We start from the raw sequence: 27,028 nt of genomic DNA on the forward strand, positions 1-27,028 counted from the left end.
GAAGACATAGACTAAGATGCCCTCTGCTATGTTCGGTTGCAATATCTGTGGCTGGCAAGAACCCACGTTTTAACCATTACAATTACATTAATGGTTTATGCCTTTCTAGCACTCAGAGCTCTGAGCCATCACACTGAGTTTGTGGCAATAGCTGCATGAAGCATCCTGCTGTCTCAGATCCCACTTACTGTTGCACTAATTGTTTTTTCTCCTGGGGTCCATTTTGGTAGGTTGAGATCAAGCAGCCTTTTTGTGTGTGGCCAGTATATATTACTGGAATGGACAGAGGCGTAAGTAAGGATAAAAGAGTTTGCCTCACAGCCATGCTCTGTACCATAGCTTTTAAACTGGAGTAATTTTCGTTTTGCTGCTTTGCTTCTGGTATGTCTGTCTGTTTTTCCATTCAAGAAAAAAACCTCATGTTTTTGCCTAGTTCCCTTGCAGAACTTTTGGCATCTGACAGAGAATTTCTCTGACACCTTATGAATCCCACCGAAGCCTGAAATAGAACAGTTCAAGGCTAGCAGAGCTCTTTATAAAACTGCCATCAGCACACATGTTAACAGAGCAATGCAACCAAGCAGTTTATCACTGCTTTTCAGGCTTGCAGAAACTGGTCTGACGAGGAGAAGCTTATGCTAGATAAATTTTACATTGATTTCTGATAGTGTCCTAGTAGTGAGGGTATCTGAACATTACAACAATGGACAAGGGGGCAACATGATTGACATCACTTGGAGTCTTTAAGAGGCAGTTTGGATATCTTTCTAAAAGTTATTCTTTCAAACTGGCTTTGGCATGAATGGTCCCTTCTGGCCAAGGAATCTGTCCAGAATGTATCATTCATTCAGGTCTTTCCTTCATATGTAACAGGCAGAATAAGTCCTCAGCATTATCATAATTTGCATAAAGATAATGGTTGTAATAAAAGCCTGTGCTTCAGGGGTTTAGCTGGGTAACCACTGGGGTCAAGAAAGATTTTTTTTCTCCCACTATACAATTAGCCAGATGTACTCTGGGTTAGTGTTTGCTCAGTTCCTCTGAAGCACTGGAAATCAGCCATGCCTAGAGACCCAACTCCTCCCTGATGAACCTTGCAGTGGCCCAGGGTTATACCGAGACTCCTGTACCCAGGGGAAGCAGTTTGCTCATTTTCTCAGACCTCAGAGTATCTCCTGCAGCATGAGAGCACAGCTAGTTGGGTGTATCTCACCAAATAATCCCTCATCTCCAATCTCCCAATGAACAAAAGTCTCTGGAAATTGTGACAACCTGTGATAAAGGTTAAAGTAACTCCTTTGTTTCTAAGCTTTTCTGCTTGCAACACCATTTCTGGAGTTAAAAATCCCTTTCTGTGCTCATCTGGGGAGGACAACCCCAAGGATTTCCAAGATGGGAACATCTACATGAAGTGATCAGTAGCTGCTTGCAGCCCCCACCTCTGCTGATGCATTTGTAGAGCCTCTGTATGGGTAGCTGCCACCATCCCCCCACCCCAGTCACCTTCAGGCCCTCTAACAGAGGGGCTGCAGGTGTGTAAGCTCAGGCACACCAGGAAGAGTCTGCAGGAGCCTAGGGAGGTGAGTTGCTCCGGCTACACCCTGTGTATTAACATCCAGCTGGAAATGTTTAGGCAGGCTGTCTGCAAGAGGTTGCACTGCAGCCTTGCTGGGAGAACAATGCAGAGCCTACTGTGCCCTGGTTGTCCTTGGGAGCATGGGGGTTTTCTTTGGTGTGGTGAAGGCAGACTGTGAAATGGGGAGAGTAGAGGTGAAGGTAACCTGCACATCTCATGCTTGCTTTTAGAGTTGCTGTGCCTTTCAGGCATCTAAGCTGTATGTTAATCCACATTTATGATGTGCTTGTGTCAGATTAATTCCTACCTTGTGGGTACTAAGAACTATCTGCACTATGTGGATTCTTAGAGAAATAATAATGTCTGGGCTGAGTCTTACCTGTGTGAGTAAATAGGTAAGTATAAAGACATAGGTCTTTATCTGCGTCAACAGATCCTCAGGCAACACAAAATAGATTTGATCCTTTTTTCCTAGATCCTTCTTTCCTAACCTCCAGTGATTTTAACGGAGCAGGAAGAAGCCTAATGAGATTTGCCAGGAGGCATTACTGAGATCTGGTGGCTGTGGCAGCTGAATGCTGCATAAAATGTGCAACTGTTTGTATACTGCAGCGTGCTTGGGTTGAGTCATTGGCCTTTTACTACAGTTCCTTTGGCAGTAAAACTTCCATCTTTGTGACAAAGTAGTCACAGTGATTTAATACAAATGCATTTTCTAATAGAGGGCTCCTGCAGCTCAGGAATGGGTCCTGATCCTGCAGCTGTGGTTGTACCCGTTTTCATTATTGTAAACAGTTGTTTTTAGTGGAGCACGCTCACAGGCGTGCATCTGCTGTTAATCTTGCCTGGTGCTGGAAAGTTTTACTTTCAATCCTTTTTTCACTCAGCGTTACTTCCTGTGGCTACTCTACTGCACAGGTTTGCTGGCTGTTAATAGACTTTAGATCATAAGCTAATTCTTTTCACTTTGTACACAGTAGTTTTTCTCCTCCTGTTTTGTTAGAAACTTCCACAAAGATGGATCTTAGTGCTATTTTTAGTTGTTGAAACCAATGCTAGGGGAATACCCCTAGTGTACCTAAATTCATAGAGCAACTCCTTGGCACAGAACAAGATCTGATTTGCAGTCACCTTTTCTTATTGCTACACAATGGTGACAGAAACATGGTAGAAACAGGAGTTATTTTATGTATAACCAAAAATCTGTCTTGTGTAGGGTGGGAAAGCATCAAGTTTCTTAGAACTGAGTGTCACGAGATGAATGCCTGCTCTAAGGAACTTCCTTTTGAGCTTTTCTTCCCGTATTTTCATGTGTTCTTATGCTGTATATTTGGACAGAGTGCTGGTTTTTCACTAGTACTTCTAAGCAGAGGTAGATTTGTCACATTAGAAGTTTAAAAAATCTCCCCCAATCCACCCCATTTATACTTGTTTTCTTTTTGGCATTAATAGCAGAACTGCCTCAGAATTTTCAAAATCTAAGTAAACAGTTTTTCAGAAAAAATTCTGACAAATACTGCTCATTTGCAACCCTCCTGCAGAGTGCTAGAGGTCAATGGAATTTCTTTTCAGTAACAAAGTTTATAGATTCTAATTGTACTTGGATTTTTTGGATGTTTTTCCAGCTTTTTCTTAACCTGCTTTCTCTAGAACTTTGTCACCTTTCAGTGACTTGGGTCAGGTGTGCAGATTTTTTCCCCTTCCTCTTTGAAGGGAAGATATTCCAGCTACAAGCCAATTTTCTTATAACCACAGTAATTCAAATATATGTTGATTCTTGGTCCCGTCTTGCCTAGTGAACCTGTTCTGTTGCTGGTGATGTGCCAGCACATAACACCAGGACAAACACTTGCTCATCAGCAGCCAATATCATGATCCCAAGTTTAGGGATCATAAGCTACCTTTTACAAACATTACAAAAAATGGGATCTTTAGCTTAGGATATATTGACTGTTAAATATGAAGTGTTACCTTTAAAACAGTCACAGATGTTTAGCATTATACCAGTTGCAATGCCTTTCTCTCAGAATATTTAAGTTAGGGTACAATCTAAAAAGAACGTAATTTACATTTTCCCAAGCATTACTATAATTTTCTTCAGTGAACTGTATTAATTTCAAAAATTTTAATTAGAGCTGCTGCTACCACTTTCTGCAAGGTTTGGATTTGGTTGTTTGCCCCACTACCTGACTAGTGTTGCAATCATCTGTAAACACAGGGGACGTTTAGAGTTAATAAAAGGAAAATGTTGACGCTTTGATCAGGGGAGAAGCAGGAGGGGGTGGGTTTTGTTTTTGAATTTCTTCTTCATGATTTTACAGTTTATTAGAGCCAGGTTAAACAAGCTAATGGGTTCAAATTATAACAAAATAATTGCAGTGGTTTATAGAGCTGCTATGAAATAACCCCCCCTCCCCTTTTTAACCTTTCATCTTAGTCTCATTCTTATCTGCAGGCTGCCCCTTTGCCCTGCCCTTCCACTTTGCCTGAAAAATAAGCAGAAAATACAGTTTACATTATGCCTGTACACACGTCTAGTCTTTTTTAATACATCCCCAGAGGAAAGTGGATAAATAAATATACATTTTTCAATAGTTGTAGAGCATTTGTTTAACATTGGCTAACTCCCCAGTAACTAGCAGAAGATTATACACGCAAATCTAATTTTCTTGCTAACTTAAGTCTCTCTTGGGAACCTTGGTGTCTGCCTGCAAATGTTTTCTGTGGATCAGCAGTATCAGCAAAGATGCGTTATGTTGCTAAAAGTATATAATGTATAAAGTGAACTAAAAAATTGAAGAAGACTTAGAAAGTAGGAGGAGATGGAAAAGGGAAGTACTATAAAGGGAAGGGCATCTATAAAGACAGAGGGGTCTAAGCCTTTTACAATAGAGGCAGTCTGAAATAACCATGGTTTCTTCTTTGAATCGTGAGAATAGCTATTTTCTTGTTTAAAAGCTTAAAGAGCTATTAAGTTGGGCAAATCACTGGTAAAACAGCTGGAAATGTAAATAGCAATTTAAACAGTCCATTGCCCCTCAATCCAAATGTGGAATGTGCAGATCTACTTCAAAAAAGTTCCTCTGGTTTTATTATATTGTCAACGGTAAGAGGATTGAGTAGGCACCCTTTCTCCAAGGGTTGAATGGAGACGGTGTGCTTTATTTAGAAAATCCACAAATTTTTTTTCCTTTTCTCATTTTTCTCCTTTTTTCCTCCCCCCCCTTTTCCTTTTTTCCTTTTCTGATTTTTTTCCTTTCTTTTTTCTTTTTTCTTTTTTTCTTTGCAAGTGAGCAGACGGGTCTCTAATTTTCACACCATTCTCCCTTAGAGACCTGCTTCAATTGCACCATTCTTTCATTATGTGGAACTAATGAAGTGCTCTGCAACCTTTAGGTCTCCAAAGAATCCATTGCTCTAGGAATATAGTCCTTAAATAAAACATGTTTCATTGGCTGACTTCAAAACACTATTCTTATGGGGGGGAGGGTGGGGGATAAATAACTGGCCTGGAATCACTGTGTGAAAAAAGAAGAAATTACATCAGACAATGCTTTTAAATTATAGTTACAGTCAAAGGATACATTCAGCAATGGCAGTTTTGGTTCTTATTCCTAGTAAGTTGCCAAAATTGTGATATTATTTTTTAAGCCCCAAATTATAAATCTTTTTATGACTATTGTCTTTTCAGTGCCTGTGTTCTGCTGAGTAACTACCAGGTTTTGTGGTATAAAAATTAATGCTGTGCCAGATCAATAAGACTAATAATTCAGCAGCTGAGTTTGAAGGCTGGCTGCCTTGGGTGTCTTAAGAATAACACCTCACATTTTATACGTTGCTTTTCATCTTCAAAGTACTTGCCAAACACTAACTCAGTCATGTGGCTTGTTTATTCAGCCTGCAAAAGCATAGATCTATATTATCCATGATGTATCAGATGCCTTATTCTCCCGTGGATATTTGCGGGTATGAATGCAACTTATTTTCGTTTGCCATTATGGGCCTTGTAGGACACAGCTATTTCAAATTTGTCAAAGTCTCTTCTCTTTCTAAGCAGTGTCTGCCCTCTGGCATTTTTAATTGATTTGCCTTTCTTCTCTAAAGCTTTTAATTGGTCTGAGCCCTGTTTTCCTTCTCCTGTCCTAAAAAACAGTATCCTTACAGCTGAAATATGCTTTCTCATAATATTTTTGTCTGCAAAATCTGCTTTTAAATTAAAAAAAAAGGTGGGGGTGAGGGGAAGCAGATGACAAGGGAAAATAAAGCTATAGTGCAGCATAAGATTGCTTGTATATGCCGAGCTTGTATCTGAACTCAGTAAAGAAATGTAAACATTTCATTTTTTATTAGTATTCCTTTCCTTTAGCACTGCTTATCTTTTGCTTAATTTTATTTGGTGCTTGATCTAATTTGTAGCATATTGGATTTTGGCTTTGGTAAACTGAAATAACACTATCAGCATGATTATTGTTATAGTACTGGCATGAGAGATTTGCTGGCTTAATTTCAGTGAAAACTAGAACAAACTGTAATGTCTGTCTTTATAAAACAATTTATATTTATAGAAACTGTCGTAATCATCTACTTTTGAGTGAAAGGATTTCTTGGAGCATAACTATTCTAAAAAACCCAGGACTTATCCCAAATTTCTAGTCTAAAAATAACATATTTAAGCTCTGTTGAACAGATTAGAAAACAAAACAGTGCTTAGTGAACACAGAGCTTTAGTTTTTGGGTGGCTAAGGATAAGTTACAGTCTTTAATTAGCTCCCACTGTATCTTGGTAGGACAGCACGCTGTGCTTTGCAGTACCAAAAAACTGTGGAGCAGGAGTCAAGAATATGGACTGTTTGCCAAGTTAGTAGTGATGGTTGCCTAATTGTGGACGCTCTCGAGTGTCCTGATTTCAAACATGCATGGAGCTCGCAGTCATTGCATTAGGAGTTGTATAATGGAGACACCTGAAATCCCTTTGAAGGTCTCCACTGACTATTTCTGGGTTTCCAAACTTCCCATGTGGACCTGAGAAAGTCTTTTAACCTCCCTGTATGCTCTTTCCCTTATCTTTACTAGGGGAGAATAATACTCCCATTTTCTGTTATGAGACCAAATTAATGCATATTTATAGATGTCTTTGTGCAGAAGAGAGTTGTACAATACTGGCCTTATCATAAATAATTTTTGAAATTGCAAATTGAAAATCTGCTGGAGTTTCTATATCTTGGTATAGGAGTAATTCTTGAGCCGATTTGTGTCAGCTCCTTGTGTGGAATAATACTTATGTAACTCTGGTACCTAGAGAAAACGTTACTGTGGTGCTTTCTTCCCAAAACAGTGTATGCAGCCCCAGGCTGACAAGCTGTGGCTGGCAAGCAATGGGAGCACAAAGTGATGGACAGATGACTCTGGCTGGCACAGCTGGCAGCACTTGCAGTTGTCACTCGGCCGCTCGTGGTATCCTTCCACTACAGACACAGTCAGGGGCTCTGCTACACCTCCCTTGAGTTCAGTTTGAACTCAGACATGCAGTGCAAGCTTCCCACAGGGCTGGCACTACTGTTTTGTACTCTGCAGCAAAGTTGTTCATCATGCCACTTAGATCTGGCAGGGTTTGCACACCCTTGGTGCAAACTTGAATGCGTAACTAAAGGCTGAATAAAGCCAGTGGAAAGATCTACACTATTCTAAGTTGTTAGGTTGGACGTGCAGAGGTAGAAAGTAGATAGCAATCGAGACCCTGTCTGAACATTTAATCACATGCTAGCCAGAGACAAAACCTACAGGGAAAGCTGTAGAAGGTAGATATGGCTATGTTCAGTGTTGGTTCAATAAACACTTACATGAAGATTAAGTTGCCTGTTTCTAGGTATAAAGAGAGAAACCTAAGATGCTGCATTTAAAGCAGGTTCTGAACATCATCAGGATCTTATGTGTGCTATTTGGAGTCTTGATCTTGACCCATGTAGATATCTACATACACCCAATTTGGCCTTTTTGGTGTGCAAGGATTCTTAATATTCAGTTGGAAATTGCTGCGATGAGTATTGATTTTGTTTTTTCTCTAATTCCACTGCAGCTATTTGATTGAAACAAATTCAAATTTTTTTATATGTGTAATTAAAGCATGATCAGCTGAAGTATGATGAGAATTTATCTGGGAACTCTCAAGTAGTCAGTAGCTTCTGCTTCCTGTATTTTCACTTAATGATAGCATGCATTTTTCCTGATTTCATGAGCTTTCTCAACACCTTTGTGAACCAGTCTTATCATCCTCTTTTCTTCTGTAAACTACTTTCACTATAGTTTAGTATACCTGTGTTAATCCAATCCATCTCTAATGACATAATAATACTAACTGCAACATTATTATGTCTACACTGTGCATCTCATAATTTAAAAAGAGAAGCAATAAGCATATGAGACCAAATCCTGCTGTCTTTATTCATATGACTATGTCCATTCAGTTCAATAGGATAATACACAGGATTAAGGTGACTGGAATTTTACTCTTTCTATATCAAGGCCTCCTGAGGATGCTGCATTTAATTCTATTTGATAATCTTCTCTCTTATTTTCCATTTCACACTACCTGAAACTGCAGCTGCCTGTCAGGAATTGAGTTAGTCTGAGCTTCAGCTATCTCATAGGTAGCTTAGCACACTAAAGCACTGGCTCTTCCAGAGACCCCTTAGGGAGAAGAACTCATTTAGCAGAAAATGATAATTGGGTTTTCCAAATGGTTTTGGAATTGTTGCTGTATATTTGGATAGGATGATGTATTTTAAAAGCCTCTGCAAGTGTGCATCCGAGGAGGCTGTGCTTTTAAGGATGAAGTAGGCTAGCCTGATTCCTGGTTCCTGTAAAAATGATTACTGGGAGAACATGTGAGTGCGAGATAAGCATTCTGCCTTCTAGAAGCAGCGAGCTTTCAGTATGAGGGGTTTGGGGAGGGTTGTTTACTTTCTGTGCTGGAGAGGGATCACTGCTGAGTCCTTTGCAGCAGTATTGGGAAAAGGGGCTGGCATTTGTATGAGCATGGCCCGTGAGCCATGGGCTCCCTGACAGCAACTGGAATTCCACCTGCAGTCAGAACAGACTCTGAAATATGATCCTGGGACTTAGGGAAAATGTGGTAGAAGGAATGAAGACTTGCTGACTTTCTATTTTGATAAACTCTCTGCAAACTCAGGTTAGAGGAACTGCACATATCAACATCCATCAGTGTATAGACTTTTTTTAAGAAGGGGTAGGCATTTGTTGATAATGCTAGGTTAATGGTTGGGCTTGATGATCTTAAAGGTCTTTTCCAACCTAAATGATTCTATGTGTAGAAAAGTCTGAGGCAAAGATTTGAACTTGGGTATTTTCTGTGATGCCTTCCCTGTTGGAAGTTTCTCTTAAACCACAATGATCATGCTAGTTTCATTCAATCAGATTTGTCTGGTGTGTTGAGAAGCGCAGCATGATTCTACTCTTTGCCTGTTGCTACTTAGTTCTATGGGAGCTGAATTTTACTTGTATTGTGCCCATCAAAACCCTAAGCACACAACTGCATTCTTAGGTCTAGCTTTTATTTTTCATTTACTTTGGCTTAGACTAAAATATGCTCATCTTCCCTGGGTAATGCTCACAGTAGTGCTCAGCATCAACACTTCAAGTGTTTGATTATCTAAAAAATGTGAGGAACACAGCTTATCCTTCCCTAAAAGAATCTGCTCAGCCTTCTTAAACAAAATTTTGGTAGTTAAAGAGACTTCATCATGGCATTTTAAAGATCCTATTGTGACAGAAGACCATCTCTTTTTTTCCTCCTCTCTTAAAAGATGCTGAAGAAAATCATCATCTCCCTGCTTTGAACACTTCTCTGTTCAGAAGCACTATTCTGTTTACTGGGAAGTGGTTGAAGCGTCTTATCTGTTGCAATTCTTAGCTATTCTGAGCATAGCTAGAGATGGCAACAGAGTTGCTTACTACAGGACTATAGGAGACAAGACCTTCCTTGTTCTTGTTTTGAACCTTTGTCTTGTGGTGCTGCACTGCTGATCATTTTTCATCAGGTGAACACCACAGTCCTCATGCTACAAGACTATAGGCCTGACTTCCCACGGCCATCTACCTGTTGCTCACTTGTGTTTCCAGGTGACAGCTAGAGTATTTTATGTTCATCTATTACAGCTGGAGAGGCCTAGGCTACAGTCAAAGCAGAGGACATGCAGGCTCCCTGGTCAAAGCCAATCTCAGCTCAGCTGTGTTGGATGAACAGAATAACTGAACTGCAATTTATTTAATTACAGTCCAAAGAGCTACATGTGTTTATATTTCAATATAGGTACCTACATTGGAATAGAAATCTACTTGGTCAATACAGGTTTTGTCTAGGATAAGAGTTATTAGTGGTAATAGATGAGACTTATGGATAAGGTCAGGGCTTGATCTAAAGCAACTCTTTAGCAACATACTTCTTGCTTGAGATTAAGTTTATATGGCAACGAGCTCTCACACTGTGGATCATGTGTAGTAAAGACTGCAGCTAAACAAGGGGGTAAGTACATATATACACTAGCACTAAAATAAGTATATTGATTTTAGGAAATCCATATGCAAATCTCCACCACTACATAGCTCTCCACTACATAGCTAGGACTGGGGTTGGTAAAGGGATTAATGCCCTGACCTGGTCCTTGGTCCTCCAGATGTTTTTGATGGGTGTTTCTCCCTGCAGTAAATTGCACAGACGCTGCTCTACAAAATTCTCTGACTTTCAATAGTATTGGACCCTTTTCTCATTATGGCAAATTAAAGGGAAGTCTTGAGAGTAGCTTTGGTACTGTGGGCCTCCCTGAAGAATGCAGAACTTCCAATCAGTACGCAAATCTCACTCTAGCCCTCAGTGGCAAGATGGGTGGGTGGGGAAGGAGGAAAATTGCAGGAGCAGGCTGCATTACAGATATTTGTCTTTCCTGACTGCATGAAGGTGTCCTGAGAAACAACGTTACATTGTTTGTGTAATCATGGAGCCAGGAAGAAATTTGGTTAAAGAACTTCTATTGGAATTTTCCTAGAGACTTGTTGCTGCTGTTAATGTTTAAACTGAAACATCTTGGGTGCAGGAAAGATCCAAAAGAACAGATGCAGGGGTCTTGCAGGATCCTACCATGCCTTGGCAAGATGTCCTGCTAACTCCCCCAACCTCTGCAGCTGCTCTGGCAGGCTGCAGTTGAAATTTGCAGCCTCTAGAAGTCTTGGGGCTTCTAGGAATGAGGTTTTTTGGGGGGTGCAGGCAGGAGTCTAAATTGGAACAAAATAAAATTTCACAATATTAAGTCTTCTGTGAAGTGGAATCAGACTTTTTCCTCTGAACTACTGTCACGGTATGTCCTGCAGAGCAGAGAGGACTGCCCGTTTGGATTAGAGCCATGTTGCTCCCCATATCCCCACATGGTTTTATGCTAAGCTGAAGGATAAAGGGACTGTGAATAGAGGCCATGGCCCCTTTTTCTATATTATAATATACGATTCTAAGCCTGCTGAGACAGCCTTTGCAGAAGTCTATATGCGAGAGTAGTCCTGCTGATGAATACTTACGTGCTTCAGTGTTCCTCACATGTTCAGGGCATTGATTAGACTAGGAAAGCACACAGATAACCGACTGCAGATCTTGGATAACAGTGAGAAAGGGAACAACAGGAAGGACCTCTGTTTGAGTACCCTAATCAGGACTTTGAAGAAGAAATCAGAGCCAGCTGTAGCCATTTCTGAAGGACAAGTTCACTTGTCCTTCAAGTGGAAAAAAAAGTCTGATCAGAAGATGTCTCCTAAAAAACCCAAAAGCTTTCTCATCTGCTGGGTTACTAGAATTCTTGTTGCTGTCCTGTGCAAGTCAGAGCAGTTAATGACTATCCAGGATTTAAGGTTAAGTTTGACTCGCATAGACCTAAAATACCCAAGACACTACTTTCCTCAGAGTTACTTGACCTTTTTAGACTGTGCAAACCTAGGTGTTCAAGAGGATAGCATGTTAAAACAGCAACAATACAACATATTTCCTTGCAATCACAATAATCAATGAAATTTAATCTTGAGAGTAACTGAGCTGCCAATGATAAGAAATCAATAGTAAGTAATCTGTACCACATCAGGAGCCAGAACTTGTACTAGCATAAAGTCACTGTTTTGAAGGCTTCTGTGGAGGAGTCATTGAGTTAAAATTCCGATCCTACTCTGGTCTAAAATTAGTGGATGGACAAATAGTAATGGGATCCTGTTCACTTCAATCCCTTTGTAGTCAGGATTGGATTTGATGCTGGCATTTTAGCACCTCCTACATCTTTCTGTGAAGTCCAGGTAAATATCGTGTGCCTTAGCTTCCTCAGCTGGTCTGCTTTTTGTTTAAATTGGAGGGTGTTCTCACCATCCATTCTCTTTATAACATCTAATGGCACAGAAATCTGAACACTCAGCTACTGTTGCCATAGTCTTCCTTTTTTTTCCCCTCTCTCCCCTCTCTCCCCTCTCTCCCCTCTCTCCCCTCTCTCCCCTCTCTCCCCTCTCTCCCCTCTCTCCCCTCTCTCCCCTCTCTTGTTGTTAGGTTTGGCTCCCCCCACCCCCCAGATATTTCCCTCTGGCTCCCTTATGCCTTCACTTCCTGAAATGGTTTGGTTTTAGCATGCTGCTGCCCATCTCTTTGTGAACACAAAGACACATTACCACCTCTAAAAGTATTTTGACAACAGAGTTAACAAACAGGACTTTGAAGAAAGGTATCCTTTTCAGCTGCATGTTTCCACAGACCGTTGTCCTGTTCTTCTACCTGCTGTGGTGTAATCTCAAAACAGGTAGTGCATACAACCTTGTTCTGTGCATTTTCTTTTGCAGCTTTCATAGGTGTCCCTTGCTGTAAAAAGTCTCCTGCATAATGCAGGTTTTACCAGCTCTTTATGCATCAAATCCTCATTCATTTGAGATGTAACCTTCATCTTGGCAAAACGTGCCTTTTGCTAGGATAGGGTGAGTACCAGTAATGGAGGATCTACTCTACTTTGCTCTTTGTGGTGATGGTGGTATGTTCCAGCTCATCACTAATATTATCATCTTTCCCTCTCAGTGGTTACCATCCAAGCGGGAAGGAAAAAAAATCTCCATTACTCTTTGTAGTAATGTTTTTATTCCTCCCTCTCTAGCTGCTAAAGCATTTTTTCTGAATAGAAAACTGTTCACAAAAGAGTTAAGGGAAAAGCAGCTTATGAATTTGTAGGTGCTCAATAAGGCATATCATCATCCACAGTGTTAAAAGATTTACAGGTTTAAGGAAATGTTTTGGTGTGAGTTTTAATTCTTTTGGCACCCTGGCAATGAAAGGGGAGGGTCAGTTAGATAAAGCAGGTGACATGTTTTAAAGGTAACATCACAGTAGAAATAGGAGAGTAGCTGTCCTCAAGCATGCATTGATGTGCCTCTTCAAAGTCTGGCACAGACTTACACATTTTTTTGGCCAGAACGTCCAAATTGACCACTACTTCCACAAGGTTTCAACCATTGTCTCACTCATGAGAGACTGAGATAAAATTGATTGTAATCTCACCAAAGTGATGGAATAAATAGCGCCTTTTAACTGTTACAGCAGCTGCTATGTAATACCCATTCTCTCCAAGGAAAAAGAAGAAATATCCTCCTCCTCTCAGACACTGAATTTTCTTGTACAAAACTTTCATTATGGATTATGGTGGACTTTTTCTTTTCTCCCAAGTACAAGGACAAATCTTTTAAATACTTCAGCTGCTTGCTGCTGCTTAACTTCTGGGAAACTTAGATGCTGTATTTTCCTGGAAAGAAGGAACTTAGCATTGATCATGTGGTGCTATGCATGTCCATCGCCTCTAGTTTCAAAAGCTTCCACTAAGTACATGTAGAAATGCAAAATAGTCTCTATTGCTTTGAAGAGCTGGTTTTACATTGTTCCTTTCTTCCTAATAGAAAAGATTTAAATAAAGTTTAGAGGTACATGGTCCAGGGTTCAAAGTATGTATGTTTCCTGCACAAATTCTGGCATGTGGCCTCCTTGTCCCCTGTCTGAGGGAGCCAGGTTTCACTCAGTCTTTCATAGTACACTTCAGGGAAAGCAAAGAACTTAAGCTAAATAAAAGGATTCTCCTATCAGGGTTTGTGTGTCTCACTAGCCTCATGAAAGCCCTAATTTTGGAGTTAGTATGTTATTTGGTAAGGTGCTATATTAATACAGTTAAAGACAGACCCTGGTCCAAGGGGCTTGCCCTGTAAATGGGCAAGATGGACAGAAGAAAGAAACAGAAACACAGAGGTACAGCCATTTACTCAAGTTTGCACAGCCTGCCTGGTGACTGCTGTGATTCCTAGCCCTGTCTATAGCTTGTGTTGCCTCCTGAGGCAGCATTGGCCCCTATATACAGGCACTCATAAATAGCGAACTGGGAAACCAAATGATTCTGCAGATGCTGTTCTGTCTTCTCAGTGTTCTTTGAATGGTGCATGTCTGCAGGAGGCAGTGTTCTGAAGGCAAGGCTACTGTTCTGCAGCCACGCTTCTACTTATGCCCTTGGCCTTCCTGCTATGCAGATGTTTGTGGATCTTCTACCCTGTAAAGAGAAGGGTCCTAAAAATACAACACTCTATTATTAATAGTAATTATTTGGTTGGAATATTCCCCAAAAGCTTTAAAGGCATCAGTATGGAAGAATGCTAGAAGCCCATGCAATCCATTAACGTACAAGCTGAAGCTGCAGGATGGCCAAAGGTTTTCGGGTAGAGCTCAAGTGCATTGGTAGAGAGCTTAAACAATGGCGGTGCTTCCCAAGCTAGGCCCCCTCCACTTTCAGTTCAGGTAGCTCTTGCTTCCCCTGGTTATACAGAGCAGATTTATGGTCGTGAATCTGGCTCTTAGTTTCCACATTGGAAGAAGCTGCTTGGCCATTACTTCTAATGTTAAATTTTTCATGGAAGCATCTGTGCAATTGACAAAGGGGTGATGTTAGATGATGATAAACGAGCACAGAAGCATAACTGCAAGTGGAAAAGGTAAAAGTCCACAATTATCCCTTTCCTAAGATGTGGCCTTTAGCAAGGAAAACTGCTGAAAAGACCCTTCTGGAAACATTCTGCCTGGCACTGCAGATCATGTTTCTTATTGTATGTGATGATCCTGACTTCAGATTCAGGACCTCTTTTGATAAACACTGTACTGTTGTATTTCCTCATATGTTCTGCCAGTCAGGATCTTGGTTTAAAAAGAAAAAAAGGTTAAAAAAAAGGCAAGCTTGCTAAAAGATGGCCACCTGATCTGAAGGATCTTCAGCTTTCAGTTGCATGCCACCCTTGGAGTATACAAGGCCACACACAGTGTGATATTTGGATCAAGGCGACTCCCTTTCCTCAGTGCTGTGCAGGCAGTGTTTGTACTGTGCGTATTATAAATGCGTAGAATCAGGGAAGACAAAAGGCACAGGTGTAGTGATTTCTGTAGGAGCAACGTGACAGATGCAGTTGACATGACACTTATAATACATTCTAGAGAGCAAATCACCAAGGCAGTTTGAGTATTTTATTACTTTAGAAAACCTTTTTATTACACTGTGACTTTTAAAAGTTGAGATAGCTCATTTTTAGACATTTCTAGTGAATTCCTTCATGGAAAATAAACTTTTTGAGCAATTTATCCCATAATAAATTGTAGCATGATTTCATGAAATGGAACGACAAGGCTAATTATTAAATACTTTTTAAAAATTAGTAAGGAGGCTTACCTTATTTTCCACCTAGGACAAAACTCAAACTTTGAAAAGAAGAGTCCTTCCAGAAAGATCGAACAAGATCACCCTACCAGCGGATATAATTGCTGAGGTGATGGTCGCTCTGCGACAGCATGCCATAAAACTCACTAGGTGGAGCTCTAAGGTACCAGGTAATCCCTCTGGGGACCTACATGGAAGAAACGCTCGGTGTATCCATGGGAAGACTGGAGCATGGAATTCACAAATGCACCTCAGCATATTCACACAAAAATAAGGGACCGGAATTAAAATAATAATACCCCTGTCCTTACCCCTAAAGGATTAAGAATGGGAATGCCCAAAGCAGGGGTGTAAACATTCAGAAAGCAAACAGTTTTTGCGCTGTGCACTAGTTACTTAGTTTTACTAAAGAAAAAGATAGTGGTGCGTACTTTTACTAACCAAGCAGCTGGGCTGAGCAACTTTTCTTACATTTCATTCCCAACTCTTTAGGCTTAAAGATATTTAATAGTGCTACTCTCTCAGCAAGTATATTGCACTCAAACGTGCATATGGGAGGAACTTGACAAAAAGAGGCATCTAAGGCTATGGTGGGGTGTATTTATTATCGGGATGACACACCACGGACAGCCTCGCTGGGGAATTAGGACTTAGAACTGAAAGGAGCAAAGCATTTCAGTCCGGGGCGGGGGGGGAAGGGGGCTGTGAAAGAAACAAGACTTTGCACCCCCATCTGCTGTGCACCTTAACACGGATGCCTGCAAGCTCTTACAGTCCTTTAAAAACAACCAGTATGGAAGACTTCAGGGCCACAAAATTTGCCTCCGAGGAGACAAGTTTCTCGTGTTCGGGTTTAAAACCGAAAAATTTTCTCCTTCAGGGCGGTGGTGACAATGACACTCATAAACACGTGTCTGCAGCAGGGACAGTTTCAGCTTCCCTGCTGATTTTGGGGGGAGCGTCTCACCCCGACGGAGCCGTGGCAGGGCCGTACGGGTCACCTGAGGGGCTGAGGCTGCCCCGAGTCGCGCGGGGCTCGGAGGAGTTGGAGCGGGGCAAGCCTCTCTGCAGCAGAGCCCTCAGAACGCTGGAGAAATCCAGCGCCTGGTAACGACCCGAGGCAAGTGGGAAAGGCAGCGCTAGGAGGCGAGGCCGGGAGGAAGGCGGGGGGAGACACATTTTAAAAAAAAAAAAAAAGTTTTCTTTTAGTCTGAGCCCAGGAAGGGGGAAAAATCCGCCGAGTGGTTGTCAAGGAGATGGCCGGCCGAGTGCGCCGGCCTGTCCGCCCTCAGAGCCTGCAGCCTGGGGGGAGCCATTTCCTCGCTGCTCCCTGTTGAGGGGCAATGGGCTGCATTCCCCCCGCCCCCAGCCGCGGGGGGGCGCCCTCCCGGGGCGTGGTGGGGGGCGCTAACGTTCTGCCCGCGTGCCCCGGCCCCTGAGGAGAACAAAGCTCAGCGCTCGCGCAGCTGGGGAGGACGGAGCCCGGTAACGGCGGCAACGGCTCCCTGCGGGCTTCCTACCTGTTGGGAGACGGGCGCGGGCATAGCGCCGATAAGCACCACAGGCCTGGCTTAACAGACATCTCTTGGGGCGGGAAAGACTTCAACCGCCCCGCCGGCCGCCCCCCGCCCCCGCCGGTGGCGGGGCTGACGGGCAGTCCCTGGGGTGGCGGCGGCTACGGCGCTGACGGGCAGCCCAGGGGGGCGGCACGGCCGGCCCCGCCCCGTTGGCCGGCCCCGCCCCCTCCGCGGGAGCCCCGGCGAATCAGCGGGGCGCTGTCAGGGCGTCAGCGCCGGCGGCTCCGCGCGGCCGGCCCCGAGCGCGTCCCTTGCCGCAGACAGGCACCGGGGATCGCATCCCTATCATGGGCACTGTTTGCTTTTCGCGGCGCTGCTGTTTGCTTTTCGCTCTCGCCTGGGCCGGCAGGTTGGCGGGAGGCAGCGGGGGCGCAGGTAAGAGGGGGCTCCGCCGCCGTGCCGCCTACCCCGGGCTGGGGCGGCTCGGAGCCGCGGCCCCGGGGCGGGGGGGACCGCGTTTGTCCGCTCTCCGCTCCCTGCCGTAAGGTGCTGAGGGGGAGGTCGCTTCTCGCGGCGAGCAGTGCCGGGGGTGTTGGAAGTTGTGGTGGGGAGGCGTTTTCTCGCGTGTTTGACACTGCCGGAGCCGCCAAGGGACGTCTGGAGGGAGAGACTGGGAAGAAAAAGTTACTTTCCTTAAGTGCCCACGAGATAAATCTGTGCTGAGCCCCAGAGACTCCGCAGGGGAAGCGCTGGCTGTTGTATCTTCGCAGGTTTTCCCTGTCTGCCCATTAACCCGAAGACCTGCTGTTTCTTAACAGCGGCGCTCGTAGCTGTTTAACAGCAGTAATGGTAGTAAGTCTTTGCTCCGGTGTTTAAAAAAAAAAAGCAAACAGCCGACAACCAAAAGCCCCATCTGCCTAGGAATGTTGTAAGCCCGAAGTAATTTCTTAAAGATGCGTATGCAGTCTCTGAAGTTGTGCTAGAAGAAATCCTTTAAGGTGAAGTAAAGGGGGGGGGGAAGCGAGAGAGAGAAATCCCTTTTCCTCAGATACAAGAGTTGAAACGCACCGAAGTCAGCGTAGAAGTTCTTAAAGACCAAGAAATGCAATGTGAGATGTGGAGCAGAGCAGGGGCTCATATTTGGTTTTGCCCTTTCATTTGACTCATTGGCATTCACGCCTGACTCCCAGGCATCCTCTGGTTGCTGTGAAATGTCCCCCTTGGCTCAATGCTGCTTGAATTTTTGACGGCATTATAAAGACTCCAGCTGTCACTTTTGCTGATCTTGATGGGAGATGGGTACCGGTTTAATGAGTCAAAAGTATGAACCAAAGCATAAAAAAAAAAAAAAAAAAGAGAAAAAAAAAAAACCCAAAACCAAACTTCTTTTCTTTTTGTGCCTGAGTGGATCCGTGTCTGATCTGGGCAGCACCCTCGGACCCCCTAAGCTAATTCACGTAAATCGTAGCTAGATCTGAATCGGCTTAGCGGGTAAAATAAACGAATGGACAAGAAAGAGAAGGAAACAGATGCCAGCAGCCCTGCGTTTCTCCAGAACGCTCTGCGTTTGGGCAGGGGAAACCGCTCCCCTCTTCCGTTAAAAACCCCCCAAATCCCACCACGAGTACCGAGAGCGGGCAGTTCCGTCGCTGGGAGCCCTGCGGAGCCCTGCGGTGCCCCGCGGGGCCGGCCCGCACCTCTCGGAGGAGTTCTCTGCTGCGTGCCGTGCCGCGCTATCTGATTATCCTCCCCTCTCTAAATAGCCCCCTCCCGTCCCCGCTGGCTTTGAAGGATCCGTGTTTTATCACTGGAGATGGCCGAGTGAGTACTTCTGAAACAATTCGCGTTAGGATTTCAAGCTAACAGTAAAACCGCTTTCACTTCAGCGCACCTTTTTTTTTTTTTTTTTTGAGGATCTGTTAATCTAGTTGGCATGAAGCCAGCTGCACATGTCTCTCGCTGGATGCCCCCCTCCCACCGTCCCCCCGCAGCACCCCTCTCTCCTCGATACTTCTTAAAACTGAGAGTGAGGCCGGGCTCTGGGCAGCATTGCGGGTTGTTACCCGGCTGCTGACCCCCCCTCCAGGGCAGAGCGCTCCCCTGGCCCCGTCCGTCCCCCCCCCCCCCCCCGGAGCCCCAGGTGTGGCTCTCACCTGAAACCCTCGGGAAACCCCTCTGAGGTGCCTTTTCGAGGCGGCGGGCGCGGCTGACAGCGCCGGCTGGGCGGCCCGGCTAGGCTGGGCTCGGCCGGTCTCCCCGGGGCAGCCCCCACGTAGGGCGCTGCGGGTGACAGGGCGGCCGGGGACCGTCTGTGGGGAGCAGGGCAGGTTAGGCAGGGCTTTAAGCGTTCCCATGTTAACAGCACACCCCATCCCTGAATAGGTCCGAGCTTGCTTTTTCCTCCCCCCCACCCCTTCTATGTTCACTTCATTAACATTCCCACGACTACCAAATCTCGGCTCTCTCTCATCCTCGTCCCTCCCCCATCCTCTTTAAATCCGGGGGACAAAACGAATGCCCGTCACTGAAATATTTGTAAAGGCTTCCTACCCTGAAAACAAGAAAAGCGGTCTGGGTCCCCCCTTCCGGAGCCTGGCTCACGCGTAAGGCACCCGCCCGAGCAGGGGCCGGGAGGGCTGCTGGGACCCCTCAGGCCGCGTAGGTGATGTTATTGCAGGTTGCTTTTCTCCGCCCTAATTTACCGAATTTTATATGGTCTTCCGTTTTTTTTTTGTTTTTTTTTTTTTTTTTTTGCCTCTTAATAAAAAGGATTAATGCGGTTTTGCTGTGCAAATATTTATTTTCCTCATTCCCCAGCCAGCATAGTTTATTTAAACTAGGGTCTATCTTTCTAAATTAAGAAGACCTCTTTGCTAGAACATGCAAATGGGCTTTTCCCCCTCCTCTTATAGGTCATTTAAACACTTTCTTATTTCACTAAGACATGGGTCTTTGGTACCGGACCTATAGAGCAGACGTTAATTTCGAGTCCACCTAATGATTAATGAACGTGGGACTGAGTCCCTTTAGCTTGGTGGAGTAGTGCTTATAAATGACTTAAGGAGGATAACACGTCGTGTTTTTTTTCAGTTATTTCACCTTAGGTGTTCCCATTTCCAGGACGGCACTTGGAGGGCAGGCCAGCAAACAGCTTCTTCAAGGGGAGTGTCTGTCCTTGGCGGTTTTCTGTCTCAGGTCTCCCTTCTTATCTGCCCCCTTGGGGCTCGTTCTCTGCTTCCAGATGTCGACGAGTGCGCAGAAGGTACGGATGACTGTCACATCGATGCGATTTGCCAAAACACACCAAAATCCTACAAATGCATCTGCAAGCCAGGCTATAAAGGCGAAGGGAAACAATGCGAAGGTAAGGACAGTTCGGCCCCTCTCCTCTCTCTCCTCCTCTCCCTTCTCTTATTTGTTTGCTCTTTAAAAGCTTTTGTAAATAGCTGAATTCCTCGAACGATTAATGCAGATTTACAGCTGCTTAACCTCAAATCTCGGTGTTTATTGGCAAGCCTCCCCCTGCTGCTTTTGCTAATTGTCCGGCACCGCAAACATCGCGTCCGCCAGCCTACTTTTAAAAATTTAAAAAGTGGGGGGTGGATGGGCAGGCGTTCCCCACCGAGGCGCCCCGCGGGTCGGCACCAGCCTGCCCCGGGCAGGCTCGAGGCGCCGCGCCGAGCACGTGGGCTGGGCCGGGCCGGGCTTAGGGCTTGGGCCGGGCTTAGGGCTTGGGCCGGGTCGAGGGCCGGGCTGGCTCCCCGGTAGGGAGCGGGCGGGGAGGGCTGGACGCCCCGGGGAGCTGGGCCGCCGTGCCCGCGGCTCGGAGAGGCCTCACGCCTTGTCCCGCCGCCGGGGCTGCGGGGAGCCGCGGCCGCCGCCCGCCCTCCGGCCCGGCCCAGCGGGATGCGCGGCTGCTCCCCTCGGGTCCCTCCGCGGCGCAGGGGAGCTCGCATCTTCCGCCTGACCAACGTGTGATTTGCCGGCACTCTTCTCACCCAGCGAGAGCCTCGTTCCCCCCGGGCCGCAGTTACCGTAGGTGCTTGTCTGCATCCACTCGAACAGGACACTGGAGCCTCCTTCTCTCTGACACTATGCGTGTCGTGATCTTTTTGTCGTGAGATTCGTACTCTGTGGAACACTGCTTGGAAAGGAACTATTTCAGGTTATTGTACTTAGACTTTAAAAAGTTGTTTTACTTCTGTATGTCCTTCATCGATCTTTGCGATTGAAAAAGACCTAGCGTGTTTTATTAGGCACTGTGTACACTCATATTTCAGGGTTTATGAGCTCCATCTTGTCTACTGAACCTCAGCGGAGGGATTGTTCTCTGGTGAAAAGAACGAATATTGTAATAGCAGCAGAAAGCCTTAAAATAAAAGATGCAAGGTTTTTTTCTACAAGAGATCCTTAGCAGCTATAAAAATTCTCCTTCCAAGTCTCCTTTTCTACAGCAGACTGAAACTTTTTCAAAATGTATATGGCCAGTCCATTAAAAAGATTAAAGACTTAGAAATGACTTTGCTGAAGTCTACAAAAATTTGAAACCACATATTATTCTCCATGGACTTCCAAAGTGTTTGTTCAAGTGCCCTTATAAAGCATTTTTGTGGTTGTCATGATTTTCTGTCTTGGGCTTAAACTGAGAGAGGCAAATTCCTAGTGTCCACCTCTTGGTGCTTTAGCATCGCCGAGCTGCTGTTCATTTGGAAGCCAGATTTTCTTTCTTGCAAACAGAATAATAATTCAGCACCACTTCTTCCTTTATTCGTCTCTATTGCAGAAAAAAAATGTACTCGAGGCCACAGCTGTGGAGGTTACAGCATTCTCAGAATTGGTACTTCTTGTTGTATTGGTTTTCCACATTAAAAGTTTCCTTGAGCTTTAACTACTCATATTTTAGCTGTTGAGCTCTGTTCAATGGTAGACCTGGCTGATACTCATGCTTATTTAATACACATATTTCTCTTTGTCTGACTTACCTTGGGTCAGTAAAAAAAAGAGAGCTCAGTAAGCAGTAAAAAGTCAGATTTCTCTGTGGAATGATGTACAGAATCATGGAATTTCTGTGGCTGATGTCAAAGGCATATCTAATGGAATTTAGTGTCTGACAAGCTTGATAAGTAAGGTAAGCTGGGGCAGACTGCAACACATTCTGCATGGATGTTAATTGTTCAGCGTTAGTCGCGTAAATGAATGTAAGGCATCTAAACCAGGTGTTACTATGTGCGATATATAACTTTTTTTTTATAATGTCACAGTAACCGCTCTAAAGATTTTGCATCAGCTTTATAGCTTAAGTTTGTAATTAATACCAAACTTTGGGATAAGCAGAAAGATTGAAAAAATTTTTGATGCTTCCTTTCTGGAGCTTATTTTAAATTACTTACGTAGTACCTCTTAATTTAATCCCAAAGTACTTTGAAACTTTGTTACTGAAGTTATGTAACTTCAGTGACAGGCAGAAACTGTTATGGCCTTTTTCTAAGTGAGTAAACTCAAAACTGTAGAGGTGAAGGAAGGGTCATACAAGTCAGTGGCAGACCTAAGATCTGCCTCAGGTCTGCTGTTCACATAGAGTGGGTTTATTTTGCATCCTGAGGTCAAGTATTCAAAACCTACAGAAATAAACAGACTAGCAGTATTGATTGGTATTTAATATTCTGCCACAAGACAACACCAGTAATCAGCCATTAAAAATTACCTTCTAAGATAAAAGTGACTGTGCTTGTAATAACAAAGATGAAAAAAAAGGATGGTTTTTGTTGTGCCAAAACCAAAGATGGGTCATTAAACAGTTATGGGTCTTTATAACTGAACTTATCGAAGTAAGCTTTTTGATCACTGAAACTAGTTACCTATGAGAAAAGGATGTATTTTGTACAGACAATGGGCCTCTTTAACTAAGTTTGTAGCAATCTACCTGTATTGCTTCATGTCTAAAGAACATTCGTTATAGCATAACTAACTCGCTTATAGTGTAGGCTCTCATATACAGCCAGATTTTGCTAACTGAGCAGAATTGCAATTTATATAATGCAGTGAGCTTAAAGCAATGATACTATGTGATCAAATTTACTCTAATAAATTTCAGTGAGCTGCCAGTTTAGGTCACACCGAGGCATTACAGTTAATTTAGAAAGGTGTGCATATTAATCTACTTCAAACATCAGTCTCAAATATTGTTTTCATTCACTTAAAATCCATTTTTAGAGAAAGGGATAGAGTATGGGAACTAACATGATTTGGATGATTCTTAAGTTTTATAAAAGCAATGGAGCACATATTTGTACAAATATGTCCAGTATGTGAATATGTATTTGTGTACTTATTTATATGGTTTTTATTCAAATAAAATGAATAGTTTAAAAAGTGGGATCTTTAGGCTAATGCAGTAAATGAGGAGCCCAGCCACTTGGGCAGGATTTTGTGCATGTTTTGCTGCTCTGACCTAAGGGGTGGGGAGAAATAAATATGACACAAACATTCCTTTAAGGACATGTGGAGAGCTCTAGCAGCAATTGTACTGAAATGAAACATTTTCTTGACAGTCTGTTAAATTCCTTTAGCAGAGAATTTGTTTCTGAACTTTGCTTTTATCCCACAATGTCTTTTGGACTGGGTTTTTCCAGAGTTTCTGAGGATTGAAGATGACTTCTCAGTTCACAGACCTACCCTACCTTTTTTCTTTCTTTTTTTCTGGGTAGCCTTCTTGCCTGAACCAGCTGACCTATTTCTTTCCACAGAGCATAGTTGTTTCTCCAGACAGAAGAGTTGCTCGTTCTTCCTGTATCCTGTCTCCTCCTCCCCTCTGTAGACTTCAGTTTACTACTTTTTTTTCAACAAGCTATCTGCTATGATTTTTTAAGCCATATGGTCAGCATTGCTGTGATGATATTTACCCACATCACATAATATATTAATATCCTTTGACCACAAATTCTGTAGCTAGCATCTTCATAGGACAGAATAATGTGTCCAACACAGGTAATCTTTAAAATAATATTTGCTTTCAATTGTCCATTTCTATTTAATATGCAAAATCTGTTAATTGATAACTGATTCAGTTGTCCTGGCAGACCTACTATTACCTAAGAAATCCTCCCTGTTGTGCTTTTAGTGTGCATCTCAAATGCAGTATTCAGCTGCAAGCACGTTCTTTCATGTTCCCTAAGTCTTTGTCCCGACCTTCTCTACATTGACTCTGGGTCTCCCCACAGGTTGGTATCTCAGTAAAATTGTTACCTGGAAAATTATGTCAAAGCAATAGAAATTCCAGAGGGTTCAAAAGGATTCCAAATCCTGAAGTTTTCTAGGCCTTGACAGGGCCTCCTTTGTCCCCAGTGCCGATGTTGCATGTTTGCTGTTTGCTGTTGTAGGGTACTCTGTCACTGAATGGTTTATGAAGAGGTTTAGCTCTCAAACTCAGTTAATTTTTTCTTTTTGCCCATGCTACTTCTCAGGCTATTCCAAACCCTCACACTGTTAGTGGTTAAAATACTCTGTATAATTTCTGGTTTATGTTTATCTGTGCCCATTCTATATCCAGTTAGTGTGTTAACTTTACTCTCTATTTTAAACATTTTTTTCCTCAGCCTACTGTTTATCCGCAGTGTGACTGTGACTTCAGTGTGTTGCTCTAGCTGTAGTTTCTTTTGGATGATAAGACATTTTGACCCTTATGTGCAGGACTCTTTCTCTACAGTACGTAGAGGATGTGATTGGGTGGATATGATTTTTTTCTTAAGACATGTTCACTGGGACCTGTTGCTTCTGGATTGCAAAACCCCGCTCTGAGCTTTACCATATTGAATAAGATTTCCTTCTTGGTGCATTTTTTCTACTGTCTTTCATAGTGTTTGCATAACTGTTATTCAGTTCTTTTAATAATTGGTCTCATACGGTTTCTTGAACTCTGTGTATAGAAGATAAAAGCCCACAACTTTCAGTTGTGCCTCTTTTTTTTTTTAATTCCTGCTGTGAAACTTCATAATGTTGTTGACAGACTTCTTGCTGAGGGCAACATACATGTACCATGGCAAAGTATCTTGGCAGAGTCTGCCCTGAGAGGGTGATTTTTCAGGTTTCTGCTTGTGTTGGATGTTTGTGTTATATCAGCCGCAGTTCTGCTTGACTGCTAGTTGGGTAGGCCTGTGCAGTTCTAGTGATGTAAGTTTGTCATAATTTGATGTACTTGCAGTCCTCTTCCCAATGTAAGTCATCATTCCAGGTAAACAGGCAGGTGGCCACGGTAACCTGCAAGGGGGTCTGTTATTCTTGATTACCACCGTGACAGCACCTCACTGGGTTTAAGCATGATACAATCTCAAAATAAGATAAATGATTCCTGCCTCAAGTACAGGTATATTCAGCCCCACAGCAGGTTATTTGCTGCATATGTCCATTTGGAAACACAGACTAATTGTCCTTTTTGAACCCCACTGCTTATCTAAGGGCTGCTTAGCTGAAGGAAGTTTCTGGGAAATGTACAGCCAAACAATCTAGGAAGGCATCTCCTAACATGGGGCTGATATGCTGCTCATTGCAACTTCCGCCATAGTTCCTAATATTTGTCTGTGTGCAGTGGATGAAAATATTCAATACGGTATCTGGAAAAATACTTGCCTATTATATAGATTTTATTTTTAGAAATTACAAAATACTTAGATTTTTTTATTTCCATTGATGTTCTGTGACGTGTGGCTTTGTTTCTGACATCATCTGTTGCTGTGGGCAGAAAAGCCCTGAGTATCATACGGATCATCTCTAAACTTTTAACTAAAAGCCCTTTTCTGAATTAGGAATTCTAATTTTGTGGAAAAAACAGGATAATGAATTTCTTACTTTGGTGAACGTTTGAGACTCTTGTAATATCAGATGCAATTCTGTCTCATGCTGCAGGTGCAATAATGTCCCTAAGCCAAAGGTTAAACTACTCACAGTGTTTGCGGCAATACACTAAAGTATAAAGTGATAGCTCATTGCATTTACGGTGAATCAGAAATGGTATAGATAAACGACCCATCATAATCTTCAGTAATTTTGGGGGTGTGAGGCCAAGTTTCTTCCTGTACCTGTTTGTTAGATCTGTTTTGAAAGGATTTGAAACAAATCTCAGCAATTGGAAAAACACATAGAAAATTTGTCTCCTCATCAGTTCCATTTGAATAATAATAATAGAATCATTAAGGTTGGAAAAGACCTTTAGAATCATCTAGTGCAACTGTCAACCCAACACTACCATGCCTACTAAACCATGTCCCGAAGTGCCATGTCTAAAAGTTTTTTTTTTTTTTTTTTAACACTTCCAGGGACAGTGACCCTACCACCTCTCTGGGCAGCCTGTTCCAGTGCGTGATCACTCTTTCAGTAAATAAATTTCCCCTAATATCCAAACTAAACCTCCCCTGATGCAACTGGAGGCCATTTCCTCTCATTCTATCACTTGATACTAGGGAGAAGAGACCGACCCCCGCCTCACTACAACCTCCTTTCAGGTAGTTGTAGGGAGCGATAAGGTCTCCCCTCAGCCTCCTCTTCTCCAGGCTGAACAACCCCAGCTCCCTCAGCCGCTCCTCATAAAACTCGTTCTCCAAACCCGTCACCAGCTTCATTAACTGATTGTTTCTCTAGGCTTCACTTAACATTCTTCTTACAATTTTAATCTTGATCACCCATTTATCTTTCTTTTTCTTAAGAAGCAGGTCTCACTCATTGGATTTTAAATTTACTGTAGTCTTTCAAATATCTGCTGTGTTCTTCTCATGCTTTTCAAAAATGAATCCAAATATTGTGACAGGGCTGCTCTGAATCATTCAACCTGGAAACAGCACAGGACCTTTCAGAGTTCTCATTTCCCAGCTCCTAGTCCAGTGTCTTGCACTGAAGCCTCCTCTTGTTGGCAGGGATGAGTAAATAACGGGGCTTCTGGATGTCTTTTAAATGGAACAATGATCCCCTTTATCTTAAGAGCTCTGTGGTGTCCCGCCAATCCACTCTCAGCAATTCTTTCTTAAGTGGACCATCTTTATCAATGATGTCGTGTGAGAGTAAATGACGCTGTTGGGTGTCCTTTGGTTTCTGAAACTTGGGCATCTTGATGTTGCACAGCTCTAGTGGGCTCAGATTTGTGTTGTCTGTCTCACTGTTGAAGAACAGTGATGCCACTGAAC

General features: G+C 43.3%; 1 protein-coding gene across 5 annotated transcripts in view; it reads left to right on the top strand.

The window, feature by feature from the left end:
- The first annotated feature begins 17,126 nt into the window (after positions 1 to 17,126).
- The window catches only part of SCUBE1 (signal peptide, CUB domain and EGF like domain containing 1), a 218,770-nt gene continuing 208,868 nt past the window's right edge, over positions 17,127 to 27,028 (top strand). For all 5 annotated transcript variants that reach the window (XM_075112945.1, XM_075112937.1, XM_075112954.1 and 2 more), the window contains exons 1-2: positions 17,127 to 17,291; positions 20,098 to 20,220. In XM_075112945.1, the coding sequence (XP_074969046.1) occupies positions 17,204 to 17,291; positions 20,098 to 20,220 (211 nt within the window). In that variant the 5' untranslated portion in view covers positions 17,127 to 17,203. The remainder of the gene's footprint in view (positions 17,292 to 20,097; positions 20,221 to 27,028) is intronic.

This window comes from Phalacrocorax aristotelis, chromosome 1 (assembly GCF_949628215.1).
Source record: "Phalacrocorax aristotelis chromosome 1, bGulAri2.1, whole genome shotgun sequence".
Classification (NCBI taxonomy): Eukaryota; Metazoa; Chordata; class Aves; order Suliformes; family Phalacrocoracidae; genus Phalacrocorax; species Phalacrocorax aristotelis.